The 26,715-nt window shown below is 38.7% G+C and overlaps 1 protein-coding gene across 1 annotated transcript in view; it reads right to left on the bottom strand.

Moving 5' to 3' along the window:
- Nucleotides 1-2,378: 2,378 nt before the first annotated feature.
- Nucleotides 2,379-26,715, bottom strand: part of CAB39 (calcium binding protein 39) — a 41,567-nt gene continuing 17,230 nt past the window's right edge. The window contains exons 2-9 of the mRNA XM_014870276.2: nt 22,627-22,783; nt 15,021-15,185; nt 11,039-11,157; nt 8,930-9,098; nt 8,187-8,246; nt 6,728-6,793; nt 5,742-5,885; nt 2,379-4,950 (exon numbers count right to left, since the gene is read on the bottom strand). Of these exons, the coding sequence (XP_014725762.1) occupies nt 4,762-4,950; nt 5,742-5,885; nt 6,728-6,793; nt 8,187-8,246; nt 8,930-9,098; nt 11,039-11,157; nt 15,021-15,185; nt 22,627-22,740 (1,026 nt within the window). The 5' untranslated portion in view covers nt 22,741-22,783 and the 3' untranslated portion in view covers nt 2,379-4,761. The remainder of the gene's footprint in view (nt 4,951-5,741; nt 5,886-6,727; nt 6,794-8,186; nt 8,247-8,929; nt 9,099-11,038; nt 11,158-15,020; nt 15,186-22,626; nt 22,784-26,715) is intronic.

Raw genomic sequence — 26,715 nt, 5'->3', positions numbered from 1 at the left:
ACTCCCCCTAAAACATATCTAAATTGCATCTTTATATTACTTTATATTAAAACATGCACACTGTTTATGTTCCTTCATTGCAAACATGCCTTCTTGATAAATTCTGCAGTGTTGCCAACATTAGGAACACCCAAGGCCAGTGTCCCCCAGGTGGTGTCACCTTCAGCCGTGGGACACTCTCTTGGTGGACATAATCCTAAATACTGCAATTACACAACCCCACCACAACACAGCTGGAAAACTCTCCTGCAATGGAAAACCTTTAGCTTTAAGGGTCCCTTTATGGAAAGGGAGAGTGTCAGTTCTGGCCAAGGCATTTCTGAGCAAGGAAACAAAATATCCTTACTTGTGCAAATCAGAATCTCCAGTAGAAGCCCTCAAAAAAAGAGGCTGGCTTTTTTTTTTTTTTTTTGCTGTGAATACAATACACTCATGAAAAATATATATTGTTTGTAAAACTTGGGAGTGTTGTGGTGGCATTTTTTAAACAGAGGTGCCTCAACAGTTATTTCAAAACAGGAAGCAGAACACAGGACCATAGAATGGTCTGGGTTGGAAGGGACTTTAAAGATCATCATATTCCAGTCCCCATGAGGGCAGGGACACCTTCCATTACTCCAGGTTGCTCAGGGCACCATCCAGGGATGGGGCATCCACAACTCCTCTGGGCAAGCTGTTCCACTGCCTCACCACTCTAACAGCAAAAAATTTCTTCCTACTATCTAATCCAAATTTGCCTTCTCTCAGTTTAAAGCTATTTCCCTTTGTTCTGTCACTGCATGTTCTTGCAAGTAGTCTCTCTCCATCATTCTTCTATCATGAAATAGCCAATTTCCTTCAAAGAATGCAATGTATTGATGCATATCACTGCTCCCTCCTTTCAGCTTTTTCCCAGATTATGATTTTTTGGATGTTTTGACCAGAGTCTATCGTGGATTTAAACTGGATCTGCCCTGGTACACTTGTAAATGTAGATGATATATGCCAGAAACAACTCTTGACAAGTCCAGTGTGCTCAGATTAGGCTGAACACTGATTTAAAGAGGTAACATGTAAAAGAACAGGGTAATGTTTTCCTCATTATGATACTAACCTTCACCTTGAATTGCAACGTGCTGGAAAGCTAAAAGAAACAGTAAAAGAAACTGCCTGGAAAAGGCCAAAACCTTTGGAGAAAGGAATACAGATGTATCATGAGAAACAACCACAAAGGTGATGGAAAATAAAGGCACTGCACCCAAAGAGATGGCATCAGTGAACAGCCACGGGAAGAAAAGCAGCACAGACAGGGAAATAATTCAACCCATCAGCCAGCAAAAGTCTAAAACAAAGAGGGGATAAAGGGGAAGAAGCAAAAGGAAAGCTGATGAAGGTGCCTGCTGGAAATAAGCTGGCAGGCCAAGAGCAGAGGGAGACTTACTGAAAGCAGCTTTGTCCCCAAGCTGATCCCATGGCTCCAAGGACAGCTCCTGCTGGGGCTCCTGGAGATGGCAGCTCAGAAGGCAGGTCCTGCTGATCAGCTCTGTGGGGAAAGTAAATTTTAAGAAGTCAGAGCAACACCTCCTTGTATTTTATGTGCTTCCTCCCACCAGGGCTGCTTCAAACACCTTGTCAAGTGCCCGACTTGTCCACTCAATTCAAATTTGCCATTTGTCTGACTACCAGCACAAATTACTCCTTCCCTCTGTCATCTGTGATCTTCCTGTCTGTAAGGAAGGGAAATGTCAACATTTTCTACAGAGGCTCAGACAGGTGTGGTCTTTACTGGGGGCTATCAAAGACCAAATATTTCTATCTGCAAAGTGATTATGTTTCCAAAGAGCAACTTTTTGTTCAGTAATGTCACTAAACAAAACCATCTGCAGAATCTGCATCAAAAGCTCCTGAAGGTCGTTTCAAACATAGCACTGTCCTGATGTTCACCACACTGCATCAGCTGGGGGAGTTACCTGTGACAGCAGCTCCAGAGGCAGCCAGGAGACCCCAGTGACCAATTAGACTCAGCTCCTGAAAATCAGACAGAAGTGAAGGGCCAAAAATTTATCAACCAACCCTATCAGGTCCTGTCTCCAGCCACGATGCAGGAAATAGCATCTCTTTTTTTGCCCTGGGTCATGCCAAAAAGAAATAAAATCAGCAATAAAAATACAATGAGGCAAGGTAGGCTACCAACAACTAATTAAAATTGATTGCATCTTTAATACAGCACTCTGTCTTAATTCTTTAAAAATGTTTGAGCAAACCAGAGCTTTTCATGATTTAAAATGATTTCATATTTAAAAGGAAGAAAGCTGAGCTACACTAAGGCAATAAGGGAGACCTGATACACATCCACAAGAAACTGATCCTCTTCAGTAACACAGTAAAGAACACACATCTTTCTTCAAAATTTTATTTTAATTTAAATTATGGGGCCAGCCAGATTTTTTGGATACGAAACGCATTTTCCTCAGGAGAAATGAAATGCTACCACGGAAATAGAATTACAATTGTATACATCTCTTTAAAAAAACAAACAAAAAAAAATCAAACGGAAAACCGCTTGCATTTAAATATGTTTTAGTAATACCCTTAAGCCTTCAAGCAGATAAGAAACCACTTCCAGAACAAGTCTTTTAATATGAACAGCACATCGAAGGAGCTTTAATTTAAATACAACTTCTTTTCGAAAGCCAACATTCAAATGTTTCCACATATTAAAAAAGTCACCATAGCCATTGATTCCAAGGCCTAATATAGAGTAACCTCTATCCCAGTCCAAATGTTTTCACTTCTTTACACATAGAAATCTTTAGCACGTCTACGTCTTTCTAAAGAGGAAGCCTTACATGTTATAGTGAGTAACTTGGCAAATAATGTTTTCCTCCACTCAGCTATGATAAACCAAAATAAAACAGACTGTTAGTACTGAACTACAACACCACCTCAGTGCCAGCTCTGCCTGGCAGCTCCGTGAAGAGTCAGCTATTTTCTTTCCTGTAAGCAAAATGATTCTGTTTGCAAAGGACACGTTACAAACCTTTAAAAGACCAATTGTAATGGTAAGAGCAGTTTCAAACAACCGAGTGAAAACACTCAGTTTTCTGGAGCTCTCGGATTTCCCTTGTGAAGGCTTTCAAATCAGCTCAAACGTCACTGATTGCAAAATATTTCAAACGGGAAGAGGGCAGGAAGCAACAAACATTTTCTGTAGCATTGGCAATCATTCAGTCATGCAGAATTGGAACTTTCAGACCCCAATCCACAAGTTTTTGCTTGGTTGTGATCTTAGCGTTACTATATGATGGATAGATACAATTTTAATAACATTATTTAGCTATATTTAGTAGATTCCTTTTGTATGGTCACAGTAACAAAACCATGGTGCAAAATCAGTTGGGTTTTCTGTTTTTATAAATACTGATAGTTTGCAGCATTAAAGAACAAAATCAACGAAGAATTAGATCATTTGGTTACCCCAGGACACCTATGAAATTGTTTCTTGAGGTTGGAGGGAATGAATCACTCACACAACTATTGTACTGAGTTATTTACTGTAAGAAATGACGCACTGCAGGCTCCCCAGAAGTCAGAGGAATCGATATTAATTTAGCATAATCCTTGCCATTTGCAGAGCTGGTGAACACAATGCTAGTTTAATTAAATAAGGCCAGTATTATCTGGTAAGAACGTAGTAGAAAGGGTTCCAGTTCTCTGTTTCAGCCTACCCTAATTGATGGCACCCCATTAGATAAGTGAATACAAAGAATTTGTTTGGGTTTGGGTTTTTGTTTCCTTTTAAATGCTGCAGTACTTAAGATTGTTAAATCAGCATTTCCATGTGATCTGAAGTATTCAATTACATATGAGCATTCATTTTGCAAAACTCAATATTAGGTAATAGTTACAGACTAATACAATAACATTCCTCTGCTGTACAAATTAAATCATATTTTAAAGAAATGAGCAGCCTAGGAGTTATATACAAAAGAAACCGGCAAGCATTGTTGAAATGAAATGCAAAATGTCACTGCTAGGTCTACTGTCTGAAATACCTTTAAAGTAAAATTAACAAAAACCCTTAGAACATATTTCCAAGTTTACAAGTCAAGTCTCAGAAAAATCAAATCATGTCAAAAAAATTCTATAAAGCAGTGAAAGGCATATATACATTTTCCTTATGAACCTTGAGATTTCACTCTTTTAAAAGTTGCTAAGTTTCAATATCAGTTTATTTGCAAGACAACTGTTTATCCCAATAAGCTCACATCTTAGATACATTTCCCCTTTGATTACAAATAAAGCACTGCACTTTTTTTTTTTTTTTAAATCAAGGCATATAATCTTATACTATGGTGCCAGGTATGCACAGGTCACGTTGTGCTCATTATCTCAAACAAGGTAAGTGCAAACATACAGATTTATTCAGATTTGCAAGCATGCAACCTGTTACTTAACTACATGAATACCTTCTCTCCTAGACCAAACTAGTATCTATATGTTTGCTTTCACGAACCTAGAATCTTTCTTTTCAGGACTCCTAAAACAAGCAGTGTCTTTGAATTCTGAAATGACACAAATATCAAGAAAGTCCACATTGTGCAAGAAAGCAGCAGCTATGTTTCTCAACTTGGACTAAAAATGAAAAGAGAAAAACAAAAACCGTTCACTGAACAGCAGATTAGCAGTAATGTTCCTCATGAATCGATAAGAGTGCCTGATGCTGAATATCTAACAGCAAATGCTGAATTTGGGTTTAATATTTTAAAGGTTTATTGGAGTTTAAGCTTCTTGCTGCGCTGGTCTCTTCAAATCCCTGATCTGTTTAACTAAATAGGTCTTCTCATCATTAAATTGTTCATCCTCGGTCCTGTCATTCTGAAACTTGCTGAGGAACTCAATAAGTTTGGTCTGGTTCTTTAGAAGGATGTCTAATATAGGCTGTGTCTTGTTAGGATTGGCTACAAACACCTGCAAGAAAATAAAAGGCATTGAGCACAACAGTGAGAAACAGCAGGTTAAGTTAAAAAAAGTATCCAACAAAATACTGATGATGATAATTAAAAACTATGTTTTAATTATTCTGGTATCCCACAGAAAAGAAAAATGGGGTAAATGCAAGTTTTTAAATAAAATTACTTTTTTTTTTTTTTAATCAGGACATAAGCTGAACAGCAGTACCCAAGTAAATTTAGTCTGTGGGAGGTGACCAGCCACAGCAGCCTCTGCAGAAACCACTGAAGACAATTTAGGAGTAAATTCTACAGCAAATGCATGGTTTCATATCATGTGCAGCATCTGATGGGTATGTCACATTTCACTGCAAAGTTTTAGACCTCGAGCTGTAACTCTCAGCTGCCAGGTCAGAAGTCATCTTTTATAATGTTCAAATTACAATTCAGGTGATCTGACTGAAACACTGCTGTCCTTCAGAGATCATGCAGTATGATAAAACCACAAAAACTCCATGATTTTATATGGAATCATGCATTCCTTTACCGCATTTAATTCCAAAAGTTTCTAAGAAAGATTACTCTGACAATCACATCCAAGTCCCTAAGTGGTTTCTAAACAGTTTTCAAAAGATAACCAAGATATCTTTGTAAAGATGGATCATAATAAAGCAACCATCAGTGCTCCCTTTATTTAATCACTTAGCAGACATTAAGATAAGCTCCATTTAGGCTCAGCTAAGTAGTTTACTCAATTAAACAACTTCTGGTCAGATTCTTTCTGTTTCATGGTGGGGTTTTGTAACATACCTTGAACACATGGAAGGCCTCAAACTGAATGTTACGACTCTTGTCTCGTAGAAGGTTCATCATTAGTTTGAGATTTTCAGGTTTACTGATGTACTTTGTCATAATTGTGAAATTGTGTCTGTCCAGTAACAATTCACCCAGAAGCTGAAGGCAGAAAAGAAGCTCAAATGAAAAAGTTACTAACACTGGGCATAAGAATCAACTTGTTTATAAATGCTTTCAAAGGCTGCAGTGGTGTGGTGCTCTGTGAATGCAGAACCAGTGGTCAGTAGATAAAAGTACCAACAGAACCAAGTGCCCTAAATTTCAAAGTGTATTTTCCCCTTATTTCAACAACACAGTTTCTCCTTTTCCTCAGAAAGTGAAAAATCACACTTGTTCCCCCTTATAATGAATTGGAAAGAGAAGTCTTTCGTTTTTTCCCCTATGACTTCATTATTTTTTTCACCTATACAGAAGCTATTCAGCATAGAAATAATGCTTTAAAAAAAAAAAAACCACACCAAAAACCCAATAAAACAAGTTGGTACATCAAATAAAATATTGACACTTCTTTTGCTACCTAGAGAGTTTAAAAGGATTTTCCCCAAAAGGATCACCTTTGCTGCAGGCTCTGTATTACATTTATGTTCACTATTTCTTACCTACTTGAATGAAAGATCAGTATTGCATTAGCACATCACATGAATCTTAGTTAAATTATTTAAATGTAACCAGATTTGTTGAAAGAAAACAATCAACAAAAACTAAGAAAGTTGAGGAGCCTTTTCTTCATAGGGAGAGAAATTACTTTAGTCTGTGCTGAACACTAAATAATGCAAGAACTGGACCAAAAAAAAAATCTGATCCCAAGAATTAAAATGCACAGAGAATTAAAAAAGAAATACTATTCAGGGCCCTTACAGAAGCCATTTCAAATAAAGTTAACTCACCTTGAAAAGACAGGGAATCTCTTTGCATTTAAGAAGAAAATAAAATGGCCTTACCTTAAGTGACTGTCTCTTTGTCACATAATTTTCTGAATGAAGTAACTTCTCATATTCACTGAAGAACTAAACACAGAATAAAGAGAAGGGTTAGGACTTTTCAGAGTGCCACAAGGATCCTCTTCCAAATTATTGCAATGAAGTCGAGGAGATGCAAACCCCAAGCAAAACCAAACTGAATGTGAAATCTCAGTAGATGCCTGTAAGTCACTACATTGCCACTACTTATGCTTTTAAAGTGTCTACCAAGTTAAACATTGAATATGCTTTTAAAAATATGAATTTACTCTTCCAAGAGACTTTAATGTTTAGATTACAGGGTAGTGGAAGGAGCTTCCTCGTTATTTCTTCCACAAATAGGTTGCCCAGGGAAGCTGTGAGCAATGTGGTGTGGGTGCCCACGGCATGGGGTTGGGATGAGGGAAGGTTTGGGGTGCCCTGGGCACTGCTCCCCAATTCCCAGATTCCCAGGGATATCGTGGAAAGCACGGCACGGGCTCCCTCTGGAGGAGAAGCCAGGCCTGGCTCCCACAGGACACATTCAGTGCAAGACTTGGATGTCTTGCACTCACCAGATCAGACTCATTTTAAAATTTGTGCAGGGTTTTTTTAAAAACACCCAAGTGACCAACTGGAGTTGCCATTCAAAAGTGTGTCAAAACGTGAGAACATCACTGAGTCAGGCAGGACTAAAATAAACATTTACCTTGCACACTCTTCAGGGTTTTTTAAATATTGTCAAGTTTTACTATTCATAAGTAGTCTAAGTTTCTGTAACACTGTTAAATACAGTTTGACTGCTACTTATTCTCGAAATACATTGACCAAAATCTCTTCATGTTTCAGATACAATTTCACAGCAAGAAGAACTTTGCTCTGAAGCAGATGAAGAGGTCAGCTAAGTATCAACTCTGCACATTTAACTTCTCAGAGCCTCTTCACTGTTTCCCAAACAGTGCCTAAAGCATTATTCAGTAGATATTTCAGGGCTAAAGCAAATAGTCAAAAGGGAACAATCACTTTTTATCTCCTGTTTAAAGCTGAGTCACTCAGAGGAGATATTTGTGATTTAGTGAACATGTCTGGAGACAAAACTTTAAAAATCAAGGTGATTCCAAGTTTGTTGGCTTTGGGGTTTTGGTTTTTTTTAATTGCTTGGGAAGTTTTGGAGTTTTAATCAAAGTAAGATTTAAATACTTAAATATCTTTGTGGAACTGGTTCTGAATAATCTGTTGAAAGGCAAAAGGATTGAAGTCATGTAGCTGAAAATCTCGGGATAAATGAGAGTCTCTAACACTATTTGTTTTGACATTAGGGGTGGAAACTGACCCCCTGCCGAAGTTCAGCTGATTTAATACTGTGTGGAAATCCCCCAAACAAGGAATAAAACTACTGATTTATTTCAGATAAGATACACAGCCCCCAGAAAGCTCTAAATATGAAAAGGTGTCTGCTCACCCTATCGTAATGTTGTTCCAAAAATTCTGCACTTAACAACTTGTGTCTTGTAAGCAAATCCTGTAAAAAAGCACAAACCCAGTAGTGTCACTAAGAAGATTTAAACAGTACAAAGACATTCTCAAACACATAAGACATTTGATCCAAAATTTTGCTATTTCATTAAACACACTCATTTAGGACATGACTGCAATTATCTGGACACTGCTCAGGATCTTGACATCACTTTGGAAAGTGACTTTAATTCACAGAGAACCAGTCTGTGAAATTATCACTGGAGAGTGCTATTTATGGATCAAGGCACACAACTACACACAACCGAGGTTAAGGCCCACCATTTAATATTGATTAATATTATATTTGTTGTCCTTATAACAGATTGTTTTAGGGACACAAAAACTGAGCCTCAAAAAATTTCCCCAGAAAAAGCAACAGCATCAAATATCCTCAGGAGGAGCACAGGAGAGTTGCAGACACAGATTTAAAGCCCCTGGATGTGAGTACACCTGCATTCAGGTAATGCATGATACAGCTTACTCTCCAGAACACAATTTTCAGGAGCAAATATAAAATATGTATTTACAGGTGTTTCTGGCATTCTGAGAAATCAGTGTCCAGCTTACCCATGTGCATCACATCTATTTTCTTCCCCTCTCACAAGGCTTGTTTTGCCAAGAACATCACACACAGCAGTGAGCTCACACAGGAGAGAAGGAACAATTCTGAGGCTCTGAGGAAATTACCTTGAACGTGGCAAATGCATCAGAAGCGATGTCAAACGTTGACATTTCCACATATCTGAAGAAATCGTAGAATTGTTCTGACCACAAGATGATTTTAGCTAGTGGTTCATGCCGGATGCATTCTCTCAGCATTATCCCACAATTTAGAGCAATTTCTGGAGATTCGTACCTGTTAAAAAACCCAACAAAGACTCTTTATAAACTTAGAAACTTTCCCAAGTTAGCACTGCAGCACCACATCTCTAATTACAATGTTCGGTACTATCAAGTAAACAAACCCATAAAAATTAGAGGTACTTATTCCTGCATTAAACTCAATTTTAAAATATTTCTACAAAATACTGCTGAAATAGCTGCCAGTTACAATTATAGCCAATTCAAAGGATTTTCACAAACTGGGAAACAAGACTAAATAAAAATACTTTCTTTGCTCTCAAAATCAATTTTCTTGTTCCATACTGGTACAATTGCAGACATCTGGAAAAACAGTAAATGATTTGCCTTGAAAGCTGCTTGCTTAAACATGACAGCAATTTACAGAAAACTTTCTATATGGGCATGAGGGATTACCAATACTGGACATAAATTCAGATCTCCTCTTTCATTAACGATTTTTCAGTATCACTGGCTGCTCTGCACATCATGAGGTTCCAGCATCTGGAGCAGTCACAGCCTCTCACATGCATTCCTGTCTTACACCTCCACAATCCTCCCTCCTTAACCAGTGGAAGCTATTTCAAATACCCCAGAATTTCAGGAGAAAAGAATCATTGTGCATACTGAGCATTAACTATATTACCCTATTAAAACTGAAATAATTTTCATTAAATCCTGCAATACTCTCCCATTCAACCTGTCGTGAAGATTTGAAATCTACTGAACTTTTTGTAATTCATGCCACAGTTTAAATTTACATAAATTTGCCTCAGTTGGATACCAGATGTAACGTGTAAGTTGCTAAATGCCCGTTTCAAACATCCTGACTTTTAAATATAGATAAACAGAAAGTTTCAATAATCCCTGTGAGAATAAAGTTCTCTGAAGTGTGACAACACAGACTAAAAGTGAGCACCAATGTGCTGCAGCCCTCATTCAACCACTTACCAACGAGAACATGCTGAAAAAGCAGTTTCATCTCTCTGCACCTCAAATATCTTTGGCTTCTTTTGTAAATTATTTTGAAGAAGCACTGAATCAATCATTTCTTTTGCATTATGCCACAATTAATATTTTCTTTTGTCTCTCTAACATTTAAATGACATTACAGGCAAGTAAAGCTACCAACAGGTAAATATCCCATGGAGATAAGTCTTCCTTTCATACACCCTTGAGTTATCCCAGTAAGTGGAAGAAGTGCTCCTCAACTACAGCAAGCTTACACAGCAGCTGTAGCCAGAATTATAAATAGCTGCATCTTTAAAAATTGTTTATTAATGTTTGATGAGCTCTTCTGTCCCAAAATAACACAGTGGAATTGCAATTTTCAGAACTTTTCTTAATTAACGTTATTAGAAATGCAAGCAATTATTTTTTGCCTTCATGTTTAAGAGCTGCAGCTCTGTTTATATTCAGTATGGCATGACCCTCCAATATCCAGCACACCAGATATTACTGAAGAAGAGAGGAAGAAATAGTTGTCTGGTATGCACAAAATGCCACAAATCATTCTTTTTCTTGGTCAGGTTTGTGTTGGTGTGTTTGTGTCAATACAGCAATATAAAGCACTATGAATAAGATAGTCTAAGACAGGCCAGCAAACTGGAAATTACTCTGGTTAAAAGGAAGACTAGCCTTCAACTCTTGATAAATAAGTTCACAAGAATATCTTAAATAGGCTGAAAGGAAAACCTCTTACTAGTCCAGTAAGAGTAATTCAGAGTACTAACAGTTCTCCATTTTCAGTTATGTTTCATGCAAAAGTAGATGGTTGGTTTTCTATTTTTTAATTTTTTCCTTTACGTAGGGGAATTACAGACCCCAAAAACAAGAAAAAAAGAAGATAAAATCAAGCAAAGGAAGAACAAACATGTCAGAACTCACTGCTTCTCCATGCATTTAAAAAGCCCTTACTTCATGTAAGAGCATGTTTATGCTTCACAGTGCACATACCCTTTTAATAGCATGAATAAGATATTCTGTTGAGTGCAGATGTATTCAACTGTGGGAGTTCTTGTACCAATTTGTCTTCTGAGAATGTTGTTGAAAATCTGCGCAACATCTTTCTTGCCCTGTCAAAAACATCAGCAGTTAAACACAAAATATTGAAGTCCACAGGGAGCTGAACAATTAAACATTATCATCACCTCGTGCAGCTGGACTGGGGGGGTTCTGCAGTTCAGGCAGCCTCCATACTCTGATCTTGAACAGATTGGATATTCTCTTTCTTTATGCCCATTTCAAATATGCCAAAGCACTCAAAACATGACACCACCCTGCAGCCAGATCATGGGCAGTTTACATTCAGAAGTAAAGCCAGTTGATGTTTCATCAGATATTTCCACGTAGCATCAATCTCCTGGGCTTATATGATATTTGATTTTGCTAACAGCATAACAGTTTCTAACTGTGCTCTTGCCTGGAAGTGTATTTCTTCAACATTCCATTATCCTCTCCCCTTGTCTAGGGACACACAATGCCACCACAAGAGTGTGCAAAGCATTTCCAACTGCAATGTTAACATCCAACTTAGAACTGCAACTTAGGAAAGTGGAATAAATAAATGAATGAATAATGCCCACAGAAATCATCCACTGACCTAAAAGGCAAGTCTCACATTTTTCAGTGCACAAAAGAAGTATAAATAAGACCAGGATGCTGGAATTCAGCACAGACTATACACAAAAAAATGCACAAGCATAGCACCAGACAATGTAAAAGGAACTGGAAATGTTCTTTCTTGAATAAATACACATCTCCCATTTATTTCTTCTGTCAGACCACAGCTGAAGATGACAAACTGGTACAGACATCTAACAAAAAGCTGATTATAAACATAAGCACTTTCTACTGTCATTCACATGCACCATTTAAAAGCCATATTTCTGCAATTCACTGTCCATCCTGGACTGCACAAATACACCTTCACGATTATGTGTTATCAGATCTATTCCAGAAAAAGACCAGCCCAGCTTGTACTAAGCTCGGACCTGCAAATAAAGGCCTGTAAAGCAACTCCACCTACAGGTTCCCTGAATGCTCTGCACTAAACCTAGATGTATATAACGTTTCTTGACAGGCTCTAGCTGTGCTGTAAATCTCCTGAGTAACACCAGGAAGCTTTTGAGTAAAACGCAGGGCGCATTTAACTGGCAAGAACTTTAAAAACAACATCAATTATTTAAAATTCTTTCAATTTTCTAATCAGTGTAAAAAAAAACTGCACGAGAAAAAAACGAAATGTTTATGAAAATGTAGGAGGACTGGAGTTTTACAAATGGCATGTTTGTGGATTACCACGGATGGTTTTGCTGGAGTGTTGTTTTCAGGATATAAGAGATTGTTTGTAAACGCTTGTTTTCTCAATTACAATTCCATTGAAAGCCAGCCCAAAGCAACAGCAGAACTCTTTGTTCTGCCATGAGTAGAGCAGTGTTTGCAGGAATTGCTTTACTCAAACTCCACATAATATAATCATCAACTCCCATTCAGCAGCTCTGCCACTGTTGTGCTGGGTCGTGGTGCTTGTCTTGGAGTCCCCAGCTAGAACAGCATTTCCTTACAATCCCATCCCCGAGCTCCCAGCACACAGCAACCCCACAGCCAGGTTCTGTCACTTTTTTGTGCCTTGCCAAGTGACCTCATGGCCCAGCAATGGCCAGCAGGCCCCGACCCTGTGCCAGCAGTCACGGCAGCCAGAGGTGAGAGGGACACTGCCTGTATTGTCTTCTCGGCAGGAGGAGTCAGCTCCCCTGGGCAAAAGGCAGTTTTGTTTTGTTTTTATTATTCGTTTTAAAAATCCCAAAACAACAGAAAAAAAAAACAGTTTCACCAGGGCTACCATGTCTTTCAGTGCAAACCAGCAAGGAGATAAATGGTAAGTGTGTTAAGACTGTGTTGACTACTTTATTGGAAAGCAAGCTTCCAGGGAAGGGCAAGACTTTAAATGGGCCTGGGCACAAAGTAAGGTCTGGACAATTACAGTTTTCTTCATTAAAACATCAAATTGGTTATTTTTCTAGTTTTTACTTCTTACTTCTCTATGGGTTGTTTTTACCACAGCAGTTCAGATTTAAGTACATTTGAGACAGTTGAAGAGTTACAATGAACAGTTCCTGTCTATTAATAAGCTGTCTATTCCTGTTCTACAAGGAAATCTTCTTCAGAAGTGAGACTGAAAGGAAAGAAAAGTTTAGTTTGTCACTGAATAATCCAGCTGTGGTGGGAAACCAGGAAGAAAAAAATTCTAGATCCACTCTTCCAAGTTTAAAAACCACCAGAAATTCAAGTATGTATTTCCATCAGTAATGGAAAAATTGCTTCAAATGCAGTAAATCCATACAGACATTTGGGATATCAAAAGCAACATCTGATTGGCTTTGTAACAGCTGGGAAGCTGGAGCACATCTGGAGCACAGGTGTGTTGAGATGAATTCTAGGTAACAATAGCAGGACAGTCTGCCAGCTCCCAGCCATAAAAAGCAGACGTGGTCCAGCCTAGAAAGCAGTGAATGACTTCTCCCTCCAAGGGGAACCATCACATCCTCTTGAAACAAAGCAGCAGAAGAGCCACAGGCAGGAAACAACTCCCAGTCTTTTCATGTCCCCTTAGAATAAAAATCACATTTCTCCTTAATGAGAGCAAGCCTGTGCAAATTTTTATCATTCTTCATTACCAGGAGATAATGAAGGTTTCCTTTGCTAATAACTGGGCTGAGTAAACACCAGGCTGATACCAATCTAATGGTCAGCAGAATCCAGACAATGTTTCATGATTTCCTTTCTTCAGCAATTAAAGGCCATCCCATTTCAGCATTCCCTCTCAGCTTTCCCAGGTTTCCTTGCTTATTTAACAACCTGAATGTTTTATGTATGGTATAAACACTTGTGTGGGTAGGGAAAAAAATACCACTGTATTACAATTAAACACAAATCAGAGGGAATTATGGGTGGGGTGGAGGGGAGAGAAGAGAAAACCGGGAAGAAAGCCATTGTTTTTGGAATGTCAAACTACAATAGGACTTTAAACTGTTGTGTTTGTATTGTAAGCAAGTTGTTTATGAACAATCCCTTTTTTAAGCAATCTGAAGTGGGATGATCTTTATGGTCGAGGCTGTGGAGTGAGATACATGGGTTTGGCTCCTTTCCTAGACAACCACACGCTTCTTGTGAGACCTCAGGGAACAGAGAAAAATCCAATTGTACTGCAGCATCTCATAACTAAATAGGATTTTTCTCTATGGTGCTGGGAATGTATATTATTCCATGCCATATGGTGACAAATACCACACAGGCTTGTAGAGAGATACCTTTACATATAAGTAAGTATTGTTGTTTTGAATTGATCAATAAAAACTTGGGTTTGTTTCTTTATTAAAGAGAAAAAAAAGACAAGGAAAAGCAAAAAAGTTGCATCACTTGTTTCTAAAAAGAGAGAAATACTGGACTATTAATAAAACTAACAGCTTTAAATTATATATTTAAACTGATTCATAAATGTTACAATAATTCTATTAGTTTTCCTAGTAATTAGACATGGCAAGATGAATAGATCTTGTACCTAGAACACAGATACATCTTGTAGTATATTAAGGTTTGTGTTCACTACAGGACTACTACTACTACTACTAAGAGATTAATCTTTCTGTGTACACAACTCAGAATTATTCCATAATTTTAACAGAACTGTACCACCAGATCAGAGGTTTACCAACTTCAAATTTGTGTTGTTTAAATGCCTGAATTCACAGATTTCATATTCTATAGTTGCTCAATCTTCTTACAGTTTGGAACAGTGAGTTCTCTTTCTAATTGATGTATCATAACCACAAAATAAAAGCTGAAGACTGAAACACCTTAATCAATTAAAGTGGTAGGAATTCAGATGTTTATTTTAACCTACAGAATATAAGAAATGTCAAACCTCCTTTCTTACCTCAAAATCAATGAGCTGCAAGTCAGCTACTAGGGTACTGAGAAGACCACTGTTGTACAGCTCCTGAGCAAGCTGTGCCACAGCTTCTGTTTGGGGTTCTTTTTCATTTGTGCCATACAAGATTTCTTTCATGGCAACAAGGTTTTTTGAGACCTCCTCCGTCGCCTAAAGAAAATGGGAAAACAATACAGTCAGAGCACAATGCCATTTGTCTTTCTAACTGCACACTTCTTTATTCTTAACATCTGCAAACTTCCATTGGGGGGGGGAATAATCAGGAAATGACAATCTGGTAAAAAAACAATAGATATTCTTTCTGCAAATAAGATTGCCATGAGACTGGTATTTTAATAAAAAACCCCAAACAATAAAAAGCAGAGGCAAGACATATACACGTTTAGTTACCAAAGGTAAGAATCTCTTCCTTTTTACTGCCTTTTAAGGGGATTTTTGAATGGAAAGTTAAGAACAGCAATAGGATGAGAAGAACCTGATAAAATTTCCATTCTGTAACACAGTTGTGCAGGATCAGACTGGAAAACATGACACAGAGCCTCATGCCTGTGCTACTGAACTGCCCAGGGAGACCAAATGTAGCCCTCCTGTAGATTTTGCACACATCAGGTTTTGCCAAATACTAGGCTCCCATTCCAGTTACTGTGAGTGAAGTGAACAAACAAAATCTCAAGGAGAACCAACTTTAATTTTCAGGTTATCTCAACACACAAGAACAAATTGGCCAACAGACTCAGAAAGAGATACACTCAAAAGGACACAATTAAAGGTCTAAAATCCTTCCCTGCTTGAAGTCCACTTTAAAGAAGACAGACAAGTCTGACTTGTCACTTGTGAGGAATTCCTAACTTACCATGATGAGCTGGAGCAGCATTTAGCAGTGGAAACACAGCTATCTCACAAGTAAACTAAAAAAATATAAATCAACAAGAACACATCTAAACACCCACTTCTGAATCTTAAAATGTAGTTGTATTGGACCAAAAAAAGAACTACTCCTTTCAATACGTATGTTTTACTGAGCTTGGCAGCAAAATGCTGAAAATGATCATCATAAATTGCTGGTTTAATTATAATGGTTCTTCACATGCCTAAAAAGTTTGAATGGTTTGTAAGTGCACTGATTTTTAGTAATTAGATGAACCTGCCAACAAAGTATGTGTACACTTTAATGTAAAGTACCTATGATTGATAGCTCAGAGAAAATTAATAAAGGGAAAAAATTATCACTTTCTGGATATTGCTAGTCTTATAAAGGCTATGTAAAACGATTTCTCATCTGTGCTTTTTATCCAGAGAGGCTGAAGATCAGCATGACCCATGCACTATTCAAGCTAAAGCCATTCCAGCTTTGCTAGGTATGCAAGCAAGGATTCCATGACCTTTAAGGAGGCTCCGTATCATTTTTAGCTCCTCCACAACTTTCCACTCCCTGCTGCCTCCCTCTTCCTGCTAACTTCAGTTCCTAGTCCCAGTTGTCTCCTCCTCAATCGAAATTCCAAAGGATTTTCTGTGCACTGTTAGTGAGACAGCAAGAAGCAGGTGCCCAGTAAGATTACTTCGATTCATGCCAGCTCCTGAAGATGTGAAATGGGAACACCAGCTCACCATAGCAGAGCAGAATTACACCACACAATTGTTCTCTGAAATTCAGATGAAACAGCTCTTTCACAGAAGAACAGGAACATCTGTCAGACACTGAGATATGAAGAGTTATCTTTGATGCATGGCTACCAAGGGAAGAGGAAGCAAAGTCTGTCCTTGCACACTAATGTAGAAAGCAAGATGAAAGAGGAAGAAAGGCAGCTCAAGTAACTGCCTATTTTAGCTGAAACGATGGCAGTATCGAGGGCATGCCTGTAATTAGGAATGTGAGTGGAGAATTTGTCCCACCAAAACCCCAGGAAAGAGAACAAGCCTCCCAACCCCAAAACCTTAATAACCACACTTGAGGGCTCTCCCTCACCACCACCCAAGACAGACACCAGTAATGGAAATGCTTGCAAACCAGGCAGAAAATAATGCAGCATGTAAAACACAGAGAGCTTTAAAAAACCAAAAAGCCTTCTAGCCCAACATGAACATATAGCTCAGGAACTTCAGGAAGAGACAGGAGGACTCCAGTGCCCTTCACAGCCTCAAGACCACCTGAATGTGCTCCACTGGAACTTGGCGTGGCAAGAGTGTTAATGGAAGTAGACACAAAATCATGGAATCATTGAGGTTGGAAAAGACCCCTAAACTCAAGGCTGCCACTAAAGCAGCACAGCTCAGGCTGGCAGGTACCTCAGGAGGCCACCAGGATGTGAGCATCTGCTGGAGGCAGGGCCACCTCAGTCCTGCCAAGCTGAGCAGGCTGATGGCCAGCCATGCTCCCAACAGCTCCATGGGTGGCCACTCCACCCCCTCTCCAGGCAACCTGCACCAGTGCCTGACCACCTGCAGCATCAGAGCACCTGCCTTGCAGCACCCCAGCTGGCATTTCTGGGCATCTTCTGGCAACAGAAGCATGACGTTTTCTGGAAGTATTATATCAGTAACCAATGTATTTCGATGCACTATACTTTCATAAAATATAACATTCTTATACTACTTCTCCTCTACTCTAAAATTCAACATCAAAAGGACTAGAAATAAACTCTAACAAATTTCTAGAACCTCCTTACTCTCGTATATTCCATGAACTCTCAAACATATTCCAAATCCAAGATGTGCAGACCTATTTTTGCTATTTCAGGTGCAGAATGGAATTTAGATAGTTATACATTACTACATTAAATATTGGTGTGAAGAGCCAAGTAAAAAAAACACTAAAAACAAATAAAATCAAGAAAGATAAGAGAAGGTTGGCTAGCATTACTTGCAAGATTTTCTAAGATACTGAGATCCAAATTACCTAATGCACTGCTTTCTTTTAAGAGGGGGGAAAAGATCTCTAGAGATAAAGATCAAAAGTCACAATGAGGTTCATCCAAAAACTTATGATCAATAGTGGAACTAAAAATCAGACACCATATGTATAAATACATAAAATATATCCCAGTACAATGTATGACCAGCATATATTTTATATATACAGAATATGTCAATATCTGTAGATAACTATCTCTATATATCTATACTCTCTATATATTTTATAGTCTAAGTATATACTTTATATGTTAAAATTTATAATTTTAAGTATTAGCATCTGTATTTATATGCTCTCAACACTGAGAAGGAGCAACCTGAATTTTAGAGAAAAATTTCATGGCAAGTATTATTTGAAATTCAATGGTGCCAGAAATGGACAAGCCACACTATAAAAATTCAATGTAATGCAAGAAAAACAAAGAAAGTACTTACTTCTCTATGCTTAGAAAGGACAGGAAGATATTATTTAGAAATAAAAGCAGACACCATGAAGACACATATATGATTGTTACACTAGAATGGCTGCATGTCTTTATAGCTATGGTTTATTCCAGTCTCTGGAAAGATCAGTGAAATGCCCTAAAATTTAGTATTTCCTTAAATGGTAAGCAGTGCAAACCCCAAATACTCTACCTAGAGTGGTACAGCTGGATTATTTGGGGTTTATGAACAGTAGAAAACGATAAAGAACACATGGCCAGTTGTGAAATATTTCCAGTGAGCTTGGCAGTCTCCAGGCCTGTGGAATCCCAGTGGCTGGGGGCTCTCTACACATGGATAATGAAGTTACAGAAACTGCACTATTAATGAAAACATCCATCAAAATGATAAACCAGAAATAGCTTGGAGCCTGTACTGGGTGAATAGTTTTACTAGTCTAGAGCAGTATGTATCATGATGAAAAAAGCATCATTTTAATGACTACTTAAATTGGCCAGATTTCAAAATGCTTACAAAACCATACAATTCCATAAATGTATTAGTAACTACATCAGTGCAGTAGTACATTTAAAGGCCAAAAATGATTGCATGATTTCCCAGTGAACATCTAGCATGGAGACAGCACAGAAGAGTTCAAGTAGAAGAGAAGCATGTCCTCTCACCTGCTCCTTCCTGAAGAAGCCTCATCTTCACCCCTTGAGTAACAGCCCCACGCTGGAGGCCAGGCAGATTACTTAACTTTTAGCCTCCTTTCAACCACAGATTAATTGTGCACACATGCATAAAAAATCTACGATTTTACTGCTTTCTGAATGACAGCATTAACTCCCTAAATGAAATGTGCAATGTGCACAGCATCCCCCTGGACAGCTGAGCCCAGCAGCTCTCGGTGCAGCCCCCTTACTCACCCAGCTGGGACATAAAGGACAGAGGCCAACCACGCCTGCAAAACCTGCCTGGGATAACAACAGGGCTCCAACAAGCACCAGCAGCCCAAAGGGAGCTGCTGGGACCAGGTTAACCCAAGGTCAGAGGGTAGCAAAGAACAACTTGATTGCACGAGTAAATATTTACCTGCTTGACAGTAAATGTGTGCCACACACCAAGGGAACTGTAGTATGAAAAAATGCTGGGATCAGCCAAAGAGGAGGAAGAGATGTCAGTGAAGAGTAACTAATGGACTAGATCAAGGGTAGGTCCTGCTTATAGGAAAGGAGGTTTTCTTTCCTTTCCCTTTAGCCTCCCTTTCTGAGAGAACACAAGCAATGGAGAATGAACAGCATAAATGATGAACACATTTCAGTTCTAAAGCACTTGAAATCTCATTTCCCTTCCAAAATACTGCAAGCCATGACCTCTGTGCTAAGCACAGCACTGAAGGCAGCAAGCACCAGAGCTGTGGCACACGAGGGAGACGGGAGGAGTGAGCCACAGCCCAGCTCCCAAACGAGCTCCACATGCTTAGAGGACATTTCAAATGACCTGGAGAATTACCTGGTTAATTTTTCTCCAGTCTTCACAGAGCTCAAAAGGTAGATTAACATGTAACTAGGATACACTTGAATTTCCGATTTTTGATTATAAAACAACTTTTCCAGTATTACAGGGCAAAATGTTCCATAATTGAACAAGACATTTACTATTGTTTTACGTCTTTTACTTTGAAGAGTATCTTCCATTTTTATTGTAAAGAATGGACAGGAACACACACTGTCCAAGAGTTAAAAATCTCTATTACCACCTTTGATTTTTTGTCTCCACTCGCAAACATTAACGGTTTTAAATTTCAGCCTAAGCACTGAATAAAACGAGGAATTCTGCTCAAACATAATTACACTTATAATTTCCAGGGAAAATTATTTGTCTAATTTTCTTATAAATCTGTATTTCCAACTGTGCAATAAAACTGTTAAAGAGCATTCCCCATGTAATAGCAAATTCAGTATTATAAGAAACAAAACAGGCATAAGAAAAGTAGGTAGTGCCTTGACCCAAAGGGGTACTTTTATAACCAATACTGAGTATTTAGCATGCTGAGCCAGCACTGAAATGACACCATCGATATGTGACACACTACAAAAGCTTACCGCTGGATCAAACAGCCACAGTGACAAAATCACTGAGAAACACCAGATTTTATACATGTCTAATCACTAACACAATGAAGTCATAAAGACAAGAACAACTTCTCATCCTCCTCCCCTTTTAGTACCAGGCAGCAATTGTTGTGCTTCATGTAGAGTGAGTTTTTGTATTTCTGTTCCACTACTAGCCACAGAACCCACCCTGCCACCAGCACAGAGGTCTTCTCCAAAGGAGGCCGAAAAGTCACATTGCAGAAAAGATCATCATAATAAAAGGGATAATGAAAAAGATGCCTAAATACTGAGATAGGGGCATGAAGAAATGTTTGTTCTTTTCTAATAAAGGCTGCAGCTCAGACTTCTGTCTTTTAACTCCACATTCACTCCACTCATTTCTACAGACTGGGCAGGAAGAGGGCACAAATTCAGGGTTTCTACTCAGAGCTGTGCCCTCAAAGATCTGAGGACTGGTTCATAAGATATTGAAGAGCTTTCTCTATCAAACTAGCAAACCACCTGAGCCAAACAGCCACAACCAGAGTCACCTTCCTGAAGTCTTGGCTTGCCAAGGAAACAAAGAATTCCTGATGAATCTCTGCATGGATATGTGGACACTGGTGGTGTGAGTGTTCAGATTCATCAGTTCCTTTGTGACTAGCAAGGATGACAGGGCAGCACTACCATACCCAGGCTCATTCCCCTGGATGTCAGGATTTAGCCTTCCTCACACTTAACCCAGTGAATGTGAGCCTTTGTTCTCCTGCAAGCACAATGTGTTATGTTCCCTATGACACAAGAAAAACCACTCCACAGGCTTAGCATATTACTTCTTGTGAGAGCAGCAGCCTCACAGAAATGAAGTCTTTCAAAAAGATGGAGGTGTGGGACTGAAGGCCAGCAAGAAGAAATGGTACACACCACCTACCGTACACAGCTACACACAATGGGATGAGCTGGTCTGTTCCCCATTAGGGGTCTAAGCAGAAAGAGAGGACACAAAAGAGATTTTAAGGCCAGGCCACATCTCCAGGAACTAATAATGAGGCTGAGATAAAGGAGGCAGTGCCAAGTCTCATCAGGGACACTTCAGAATGCACCTATCCCTCCTCTCTTGAGGGAAGGCTTTTTAAGAGAAAGAAGAAAAGCAGTAGCAAATGACAATCCTTACAGCCTTCACACAAGCCTGCATAAGAGAACATAACATTTTTCTCTCCAACAGGAGAGGAAAAGCATGGAAGGAAACTACTGTGGTACACTGCAAGACACCTGGAACACACCACACGGTGGCAAAGGAGTAGAAGATGTTAATTATTAAACAATATCAGAACTAAGATGGCAATTTAATCAAGACCCTTTGAAGTAGTAGTGCCAAATCTAGGTGAAACAATGTAGAGGAGCTGGCCACACTCTGCTTAAAAATATAGGTGAACATCAAAAGATTGTGACTAACTTGTATATGGGATCTGTGGACGCCAAGAATGGCATATAATAGTTAAATAATGCTGGGAGAGACTCCAAGGAGGGTGCTCATCTTCACCTCTGCCACACAATTCACTAGGTGGGATGCAGCTGCACACAGGCTGAACTTTGAGGCCAGTTCCTGTAAAGCTGTAAAATCAAGAGTGCCAGTTGAGAAGTAAATGACTGTGAGCAGGTACAGAGCCTGAAGTAGCAAGATATCCATCTAAAGGAAACTGCGCTAGCACAGGAACTTCTCACATCCTAGTGTGGGCTGAAGAAGAGTCAGGAAAGCCAAAATATATTCTCTATGCATGAGGACACAAAGTTCTTCAGCTTCAGTGAGACACTCTGCTCTGTAAAGATCTGCTTGGACAAGCAGAGACAGAACTACTTGTGCAGTACTGAAGGCATTGTGGTGGTCACAAGCACCAGAACACTGTACAGCTGTGAGCTGCTTACTAAAAGAATGCAATGTCTCACAGTCCCAAATCATTTAAATATCATTATCAGCTGCCAGTGGCGTAAGCAAACCAACCAACAAGACACACACCTGTTCAAAGGTACATAAATTACCCTTTATCAGAGTATAAACCACCAAAATAATTCCTAATTGATTCCATTTCGACAGCTGTAAATTCCCCCTTTCCCCCACTTTCAAATACATTTTTGCAAGTAAAACATCACAACTGTACCTTTTCTGCCTTTTTGTCAGAGATGTCTTGTTTTTCTAGAACTGCCATGCTCTCCTTCAGGTTTTTCACTATGTCTGCAGGAGACTTGTGGGACTTGCCAAAGGGGAATGGCATGGTTGCAAACCACACGGTCTTCCTTCTATGGCTCCTGCTTCACCTGAAAAAGGAGGAGAAAGAAAGTACATTAAAAATAGAAACTTGAGCTCTGGAGAACAACACACACAAAGATCAAGAGAGAGTAGCAAAGGTATTCATACATAGAATAATGATCCTTGACAGGTGAACTAGAGCTTGTCGTGACAAACTTAAATTCTTGTATTTCTCTTTCTTTTAAAACACAAGACACACAGTCAAAGAACTCACATTAAGATCATCATCTTATGCTTCAGGAGCAAATTAAAGAGTACATTAATTATATCCAAGGCCACATGCTGCACATATGCCCCATATGGGCAAGACTTACAAGGATCAATTATTCCAATTAGTGCTGTCAAGCAAAATGCCTTCTCACACGAGGTGTTTGACACACAGCTCCTCGTGTCTCAGGGCTCTGCAGTGACTGCCCAGGTACATGTTTTCACCCAGATTCATTCCATAATGAATTTGCAAATCAAAGTCTGCATTTTAGTGCAGGACCTACAGACACGAAGCAGGTGAGGCTACAGATAGCAGCCTATTCTTGTCAAAACTCCCAGCATGTCCTGGCATTTTCTTATCTGAAATAATACTGAAATAAAGTCTCACCCTCACACATTTTATGGGAAATAAAATTTGATATCTAGCAGGGATACATACAGCACTTGAAAACATTAAAACCAGTATCTGGTGTGCAACTTTCTCAAAAAGAAAAAGCATGTTTTACAGGAGAGAGTTTCCTTCCCTAAAAATATCTGCCTCTCGAATCCAAATACATTTATTCTTCTGTATATTTACATGTATTTACTTTTGTACACACGCATGTATATACACACTCTTCTGTGTACAAAATAGAAAAGTACTACTGGAATAAATGAATGTACTGAAGCTTTTGTTACTAAACACATACACCCACATTTAAACAATAATAAAACCCTCTTACAAGTGAATTCCATAAAGTAATAAAGCATACTTCTACAACTCTAATCTAGACAGAAAAGAACAGGAAATCCTCCATTAAAAATGCTGACAGTGCTATTTCTGTTAGACACAGAAGACAGCTGAAGCTGGCACAGCAGAGCCTGCATTGTCATTCCAGAGAAGGGGTATTACACTGAAAGTCGGATTTCTATCTCCTTGCAGTGTCTGTGTAGAGAGTAACAAATCAACTCTAACCAGCACGTGTTAAAGTTTCTTATCTGACACGATGCACTTTGCTCCTTGATTAAAATACCAGCTCATCCACCAGGAACTCCAAAATGTTATTCCTGATCTTATTCAACAGTTTTGATCAGGGATGAAAAATGCCAATGTAATGCTATTTTTGAGATCTTTTTATTTTTCAAACAAATAAATTTGGCTAGCCCAACGGCAACAATTTAAAGGGTAAGAACAGAAGAACTTGGATCTTTAGCTAAGTAAATTTCCATAAACAGAGATTTCAGGTAAGCAGTTGCAGAAATCACACCTTCACAGTTCCATGCCTGCAAGTGACTTCACAAAGCATAAGGTAGGAAGTTTTTAATTACATTGCTTCCAGATAAAAGTATCAGCAGGAAGCTTGGAACAAGACCTTCCACCAGCCATTTCCATTATTTAACAGTTCACAAGGACTTTCTGTTGCATTTATTTTGTAGTGTGCGTCATTACAGTAATCTCTCATTCACAATCTGCACAAAGGGGCTCTAACACTGAAATTACAAATGCAGGAGATAAAAAAAGAGATCAAAAACTGCCCACAGGTCATTCCTTCGACAAGAGAATTTTATGCCTCAAACTTTATCACACCTAGTGGAACAGAAACCTACCTACAAAAAAGCACCACTACTGACTTTTATTTAATGAAAATATAATGGCATTTAAAACAATATTTAAGGAGAATTACGATATTTTCACACAGGATTTTTTTCCTAGAAAGAGAGTGTGAAAATAAGCATAATTTCCCCACAACATAGATGACACACCTCAAGCAGCACAGCAACACTTTAAATGTTCCCTTTCATTACTACTTCTGCCAAATTAAGATGGGCCCTGGAAACATATCTGGATTCTTTCATGTTTGTGTATCATCACTGATAATAACAGTATTTAACAACTACTCTGCCTGTTCATTCTGGAAGATGGCTATACCTGTGTAACACAAAAGGATAGCTCGAGGAATTGCCAGTCTTGATTCCTTGGATTATGCATTAAACCAGAAGCAAATCCATTAGGAATCAGCTGAGAGAACAAAAACATATGGAACTACAAAATCTGGTATGACAGCAATATACAAAGAAAAGAAATCCAACCAAAGAAAACAGCTCTGCACACTCCTCTTCTGGATCAGAACTATGCTACTCCTTAAGTCTAAAAGACTACATGGACAACACAAAACCTATGGAAATACAGGATACTGATAAACAACTGCCCTCATGTGTGTCCAAGGTCCACGTTTGCAAAACTTGATTTGCCTCTAGACAGTGCTGAATTTTTTCTTTAAATTAACAACAGTCTAGAGCTTTGATGTATTCCTGAAACCTTCCACAAATACATACCTACTCCAGTCATACACAAGCTTCACTCTATGTACTAGCATATCTAGTAGAAAATAATAATTTAATAACAGCTCACTAGCATACATTTATATCAAACATTTTCTCCCAATCCAAGTAAGTTCCTGTATGAATCTCTCACAAGCAATTTAGAAAAATCAGGAACGACTGTCAGCACAACTAAGAAGGAAACTTACATCTTTGATTAATGAAGGTGACATTTTGCTTCAAGGTATTTCTTTTATTATATAAAATGGAGTAAATACACAGTTTATGCCATTTCAATTTTATTACTAGAAGGAATGCAATGGCACTGCTGGGAAAATCATCTGGGGCCTCAAGACTGAAGATCCCACAAACCCTGAAGCAAAATTCTGTTACTGAAAAACCTGTGCCACATCCTGCCAAAAAAAAAAAAAAAAAGAAGAAGAAAAAAAAGGCAGGAGCAGTGCTTTGTCTCTCAAAGCTGTACTTCATGCAGGAGAACATAGACAGGCTGTTCCTTTTTCAGCCCAGCAGAACTACCCCCAGCAGCACTCTGCACAATAGACAATGACAACATCTGTGTGGGATCGGAAAGAGCTGCCACCACCCACATCTGCAACACAAGAAAAAAAGGGAACAACATCAAATGACATTTTCTGTAAATAAGAATAGGCCTTACATCATGTCAAATGATAACTGATTCACAATACTAGCACCTGGTTGCCTTGCAAATTCAGGATAAAAGGTTGATTGTGGCTAAACAAAGGATCATAGGACTCCTGAAGAGTTAAACTGCAACAAGTACACGGACAGCTCTGTGCACTGCTCTATCTGCCCTTCCCAGGAACCTCACGTTCATCCATTTGTTAAAAGAGACTGTGGAAAATATCATACAAACCTCAGGCTTTCTCAGGCATGCATTTTATTTCACCAGTATTCAAGCAGGCCAAAAGTAACAAAATTTAAGGTCCTCGAAGCATTGGGGTCACAGCCACAATTAGAAACCTGAAGTGATGTTATCAATCCCAATGGACCATCAAACAACAACGTGGCACATGGCCAAATACCCAGAGATTGCAGCTCCACTGACACACTCAGGCACACTGGGACATTTGGGCTTTTGTGATAACCAGAGATAGTAGCCCCACTGTTCCAGATAGTATATAACTTCCAGCTCTGTCAATGCACCAGGCATCCATGCCGTTTGCTTTATCTATAAGGCTTTGTATTTTTTAATTCACTGGATTGACCAAACAATCAATAATGTTCAATTTAAATCTAATGCATTCCATATATAAGATTTTAAAGTGTCTGCTGAGCTAAAAAAACCCAGCATTTCTCTATGAGGACAACTCTCCTGCAGAAAAAAAAAATGCCACAGGAACAAATCCAGAAGCATGATAAACAAATTCATTTCCTTTAGTTAATTTAAATT

Source organism: Sturnus vulgaris, chromosome 10, assembly GCF_052056855.1.
Source record: "Sturnus vulgaris isolate bStuVul1 chromosome 10, bStuVul1.hap1, whole genome shotgun sequence".
In the NCBI taxonomy this organism is placed as follows: domain Eukaryota; kingdom Metazoa; phylum Chordata; class Aves; order Passeriformes; family Sturnidae; genus Sturnus; species Sturnus vulgaris.
Note: the sequence above shows the minus strand (reverse complement) of the source record. Positions and strands in the feature narration are given on the sequence as shown.